Source organism: Dipodomys ordii, unplaced genomic scaffold, assembly GCF_000151885.1.
Source record: "Dipodomys ordii isolate 6190 unplaced genomic scaffold, Dord_2.0 Scaffold32, whole genome shotgun sequence".
Taxonomy (NCBI): domain Eukaryota; kingdom Metazoa; phylum Chordata; class Mammalia; order Rodentia; family Heteromyidae; genus Dipodomys; species Dipodomys ordii.
In genome coordinates, this window is record NW_012267248.1 from 9,311,858 (window position 1) to 9,317,680 (window position 5,823).

The following is a 5,823-nucleotide window of genomic DNA, read 5'->3' on the forward strand; positions in this document are numbered from 1 at the left end:
CAGGCCCAAAGAAACATAGGTCCCATGGTTTCCCTTATTTGCAATATCTAGTATATGTCTGAGTCAAGCAGAAAAGGTCAGATAAGTTGATGTTAGGGGAATGAACCCCAAGATAAGTATTAAAATGTTTTTCTGTTTTTTTTCCTTTCATGCAATTGTTTCTAACATATTTATAAGATGATTTCTTTGTTGCTTTGTATATCCCTCCCCTACGGTATAACCCATGCTTTCACTGTATTTGATGTTGGTATAATTTGTGGAGGGGAAGGAAAAAAACAAATTGTTTTACTAGGGATACAGGTGGACCCATTGCAACAATGAGATATACAAGTCGTTATGTGGAAAAATGAACTTTACAACTTTGGTAGGGGTGGAGGGAGGAGTGGGTGGGAGAGGGGGGAAGATGGGAAGGGATGGGAAGGGGAAACAAAGAGGAGGCAGCAATGCTTGATAAGAAATGTATTCGTTATCATGCCCAGGTAACTGTAACTCCTCTGTAGGGTATTCTCACAATTAAAAAAAAAAAAGAAAACGAATTTTTTTAAAAGGCTATCCCTTTCTGTCCATTTTTATTTCAACCATTTTCATAGTGACCAATTCAAAGGTATGTTTCTAGATTTGATTTGAAGTGGGAAAACTCAGTCCTACTCAACTGCTCAAAAGTAGCTTCACCTGTAGGGTAACCAAGCCCTCTGATTCTTTTAAAATTTCAAAATCTGATTTATTTTCCACTCCCACTTGTAACTTCTTCAATTTGAAAAGGATAGTACTGACACATGCCGAACTTGCAGAAAGGGCCTATAATAAAAATCCATTGACAGAAACAGAAGCAGATGTCAAGATAAGTCAGATAGACTACTACTTTTCACGTCTCAAAATAAATTTCGCCATGGTTGCCCTCATCACAATTCATATCTTAGCTAAAAAGAAATAGACCAGAATATACTTAATACTTGCAATTCCTTATTTCCAGCTTACCCAGACTGTGTTTTTACCTACGGGCCCTTGTAAGAATGTCCAGATTAAATAGTGAAAAACTAAGTATGCCTTCTCTTAGTTCCACAGGAGCCCTCCCACCCAAACCTCTGCTGCCAGTACTAATAAGAAGTGCCTAATGTTCTTAACCCAATTGCAGTAGGTCATATTCAGTGAAGAACTAGGGCTCATCATCAATATCCTCTTTTGCGCTGTCATTTTGCAAGGACATTTGTCTCATTCAGAGGCATTGAGCAGCCACAGTCTAAAATATGAGAAATTGGTCAAATGGGATGATTTTCATTAATAATTCTAGGAATCAATAATTTCTAGGAATGTTGGTCCAATATATACAGATAGATGAGTGGATAGATAGATAGATAGATAGATAGATAGATAGATAGATAGATAGATAGATAGATAGATAGATAGATAGATAGATAGAGCACGTCTGCATTAGTTAGGGCATGTAGAACAATACCTTAAGAAACACACACACACACACACACACATATCCAGGAAACAGGGTTGATAAATTGGAGGAGAATGTCAGTCTTTACTCACCCTTCTATAAAAAGAAATACATACCTTGATAATGACTTCCAAATATTTCAAAAGGCAGAAGAAGTAAGGCCATACACCACAATCCAACCTTTCCATTGATGATGGTGGCACACAGGATGGTGGCTACAACCTAGAGTCCAGGGTAAGCTGCGCAGAGATGGTGCAGTGTTGGGTAAGTTTACCATAGGCTTCTCACAATGACAGAATTTCTTAACAATGCATCCCAAAATGAGCCTGTCACTAAGCAACGATGCATGACCAGACCTTCACAACTGACTTCCTTGGTGTTTGCTGAAATCCTGGTAAGCTGAGAAATTTTGAAATGATCTATGTCCATCCAATAGAGCGTGTCAATGCAGTGGAATGGTAGTGAAACCCATCACTCCTTGTATGTTCTTACTGCAATACAAATACAGATGGAAATTTTTATTGGGAAGAATATATGAGACCAGATTTAAAATGCTGAAGGTATTAAATAGTTTGCAAACTTGAATGGAATCTGATGCAATTGACCTGCTCTATACAACCTTATAATTAGCAACACCTCACACAGCAACATACTGAAATGGGGCCCCAAACTTCATGTGTTTGTACCTTTCCTTCAACCTTTATTTTGATCATTCACATGTGATATATATCTATTGTTATTGCTACTTCCATTGAGAGAGAGAGAGAGAGAGATTTAAAATGTAGCTTCAAAACATTCTAAACCCTCCCAAATAAACAGATCCATAAGTCTTCCTTCTTGAAAGGAAGCAAGGCAGTAAAGACTTTAACCTGCTGGAAACGTTTTTAAAAACCATCTTGTCTCTGTCCCCCAGATCTTTCTGACACACCCTCCTCCCTCCTTTCCCAACATTAAACTGCTTCTCCACTTCCTTTACATTGGTGGGAACACTTCCCTTACGGGTGTCAGGATCTCTCTGAGGGGTCACAGGCTGCCCTGCAGAGGAAATGACAAGCTGTGAAATGGAAAAGAACAATTCCTTCCACATGTTGCCTAGCTCCTGAAGCAGTGAGGGGCTGTCAGCCGCCATCACCACAGACCCAGGCAGAGCTCGGCATCATAGTCCTGTCACAACTAATTTACAATTAAGGACCTTCGGGACTGGTTAAAGCTCTTTCAATTCCAGCAGTTTTCAAAAATGACTGGGATGGAAGTAGATCAAACAACAACAAAAACACCACTGTTATAATGAGCCATGATGAAGGTAAGGGATTGTGAAAGCAAGCCAAAGATGAAAACTCATTACAAATAGTCATCTTAAAGAAACCCATTCATGGTCTGCTACATACGGCATTTCCAATTCACATCCCTGTGAAATCTGTCCAGCTAAGCCTCAATCTAAGAAGTTAATGTTGACAGAGATAGTCACTAGACACTGTGGAAAATGAACTGCATATTTTGTGGGTAGGGATGGGAGAGAAAGACCGGAAGAGAGCGAAAGAAGGGGAGATGTGTTTCAAAAAGAATAGTATTCATTACTCATTCCCTGATTTTTGTAACTGTAACCCCTCTGTATATCAATTTTATAAAAACAATAAAAATAAAAGGAAGGAAGGAAGGTAAGAAGGAAGGAGAGAAGGAGAAGGAAGAAAGGAGAGAAGGAAGGAGAAGGGAGGAAGAGGGAGGAGGAAGAAAGAAGAAAAGGAAGGAGAAGGGAGGAAGAGGGAGGGAGCAAGAAAGAGAGGGAAGAAAGAGGGAGGAAGGGAGGGAAAGAGGAAGAAAGGAAGAAAGGGAGGGAAGGTTTTCTTATGGATAGATGTTGGCAAAAAATGATTTAAATACTTTAAAGTACTTTGAAACTTTTCAGTAACTTAAAATATTTTGTGCATTTCCATATCTTAAATAAAAGCTTTTAAAAATGCAGGTAATTAGCATTTATGCAGATTAATCACTTTGAAACATACTGTGGTTTCCCTGAGGCTCAATTTTGCACTCAGTTGAAGGACTCAGATCCATGTATGCTATTTGAAAATCAAAAAAATCCTAGGGAACAAATGCTATAAAGTCTACAGTCCACCTCACAGCTTTAACAATAATGCTTTTGACAGTCATTCCAAAACCTTAAACTCACAGATATATTTTATACAAGTACTCATTCCTTAATAATTATCTGAAAGCGACTACAGCTTTCCATCACACAGTTATTTAGGAAGCCAGCTTACAAACTCAGATCCAATTTTTAAAAAACAAACTACTGTGCACTGGACTCATTATTCTTCCACAAGAACAGGCCAGCAATTGGCTGAAAACATCATTTATATGTATGGATAGGTATATGCTTATGTACATATATATGTATTTAAATGTACTTATATATATGACTATATGTATATTTGTGTTTATCTCTCTATGTATATCTATATTTGTGTTTATCTATAGTTATGATTGGAGATAATTAATAATATCTGAGAAAAGGCTAAGAATGAAGTTACACACCTGTGTAATGACAGGAAGGTCATTAGTTTAGAGTAGCCTTGGCATAGCAAGATCTGGTCTCCAAAAAAAAAAGGAGTTGTCCCAAGAATTTGAAAATTTGACGAACTTTGATCACATAAAAGAATATGAGTCATTGTGCTCAACAGAGGAGATGATAAAACTAAATTTTGTGTTCAATAATGAACAAGTTGGTCAATCAATGTTATGATTTCCATTTCTATTACAAAATATTTACATGTGAACAAAAGTAGAGTACCAAAATGTAGGTCTTGATCAAGATGCAAAGGCAGACCTCTTAGCAAATAATGCTAGACAAAGTTAACATACATACACAAAAACAAAGGCCAAAAATAGCAACTTTAACTTTGTATCTCATTCGTAACTTGCTTCAAATGGTCCAGCAAACTAAATGCAAATGAAAACTTTCTGAAGAAAACATAAATGAATTGTGACATACGTTCTTAAGTTAAACAATCCAACAATTGCACTTTTAAATATATAGTCAATACAAATAAATATTATACTTACAAACAAAACCACATAGATTAATATTAATAGCTACTCTACTTATAATTACCCCAAATGGAAACCATCCTGCTGTCCTTTAATATGTGAATAGATAAAACTCCCAGATGGGATGGAAGGAAACATTATTCAAAGGTGGAAATCATTGTGCTCTGTTTTAAAGAACTAAAGAAAACCATAGTAATCAACAGCTTCATATCTGTGTTCTCAACTCCAAATCACCAGAAAGACTTTTATCACCATACTGAGGTTTTGGTCCCTGATGCCAGAGAATTTGATTCCTTTCATCTTGAGGAGAGGACAAGCACCAGTATTGGTTAAAATCTCCTCCAAAGAAAACTCTAATATGTACACAAGGTTGAAAAGCAATGCATTATTAAGTTTATTGAACTGTAGATATAGGCAAGCTTATACTAATTATAAGTAGACTTGGCATATAATGTAGTCTCATTTTGGTTGGTTTTGATGATGACAAACACTTTTTATTCTAGCTAAATTGAGGTGGTCTGCTTTTATACTAGAAGGCTGCAACCCCTAAATTGCTTTCCATGTATTCAGCACTCAATGCAGTGCAGATGCCCTGGATTTATGAGGAGGATACACCCTGATAAAATTAGCCACAGTGAAACATATTCCAAATTGAAAATGTATATAATCGACCTAACCTCACCTCTGAGCTTGGTGAGGCAGTACATTGTAGAATGTGGTTTCCCCTTAGGACTGAATTCCTCATGTGGTCCCTAGCCACTGCCCAGAATCATGAGAGAGTCTAGCACTCTCTTATGCTATCTTGGGAAAAGATCCAAATTCACCATTCAAAAGAAGACTTCTACTGAATTCGAATAGCTTCCATGCTATCCATGAAAAACCATAATTTAAAACCATCCTAAGACCAGAATTATTTATAATCAAAAATGATTCTTTGTTTCCTCTGCTAGTAGATATTAATTATCAGAATTGATGAGCAAACTTTCATAAAGAAAAGAAGGAAGAGGAGGATGAAAAGGAAGAGGAGGAGGAAGAAGATGAAGAAGAAGGAGGAGGAAGAAGAAGATGAGGAAGAAGGAGAAGGAGGAGAAGGAGACAGAAGGAGAAGGGGGCAGAGGAGGAGGAGGAGGAGGAAGAGGTGGAGGAGAAGGAGGAGAAGAAAGCAAGGAAGGAAAGAAGAAAGAAGGAAGGAAGGAAAGAAGGAAGGAGGGAGGGAGGAAGGGAGAGAGGGAAGGAAGGAAGGAAGGAAGGAGGAAGGAAGGAAAGAAGGAAGGAAGGAAGGAAGGAAGGAAGGAAGGAAGGAAGGGAGGGAGGGAGGAAGGAAGGAA

The 5,823-nt window shown here is 37.7% G+C and overlaps 1 protein-coding gene across 1 annotated transcript in view; it reads right to left on the bottom strand.

Moving 5' to 3' along the window:
- Positions 1–5,823, bottom strand: part of Ofcc1 (orofacial cleft 1 candidate 1) — a 262,066-nt gene that overhangs the window by 160,074 nt on the left and 96,169 nt on the right. The window contains 1 exon segment of the mRNA XM_013016629.1: positions 1,564–1,669. Within this exon segment, the coding sequence (XP_012872083.1) occupies positions 1,564–1,669 (106 nt within the window).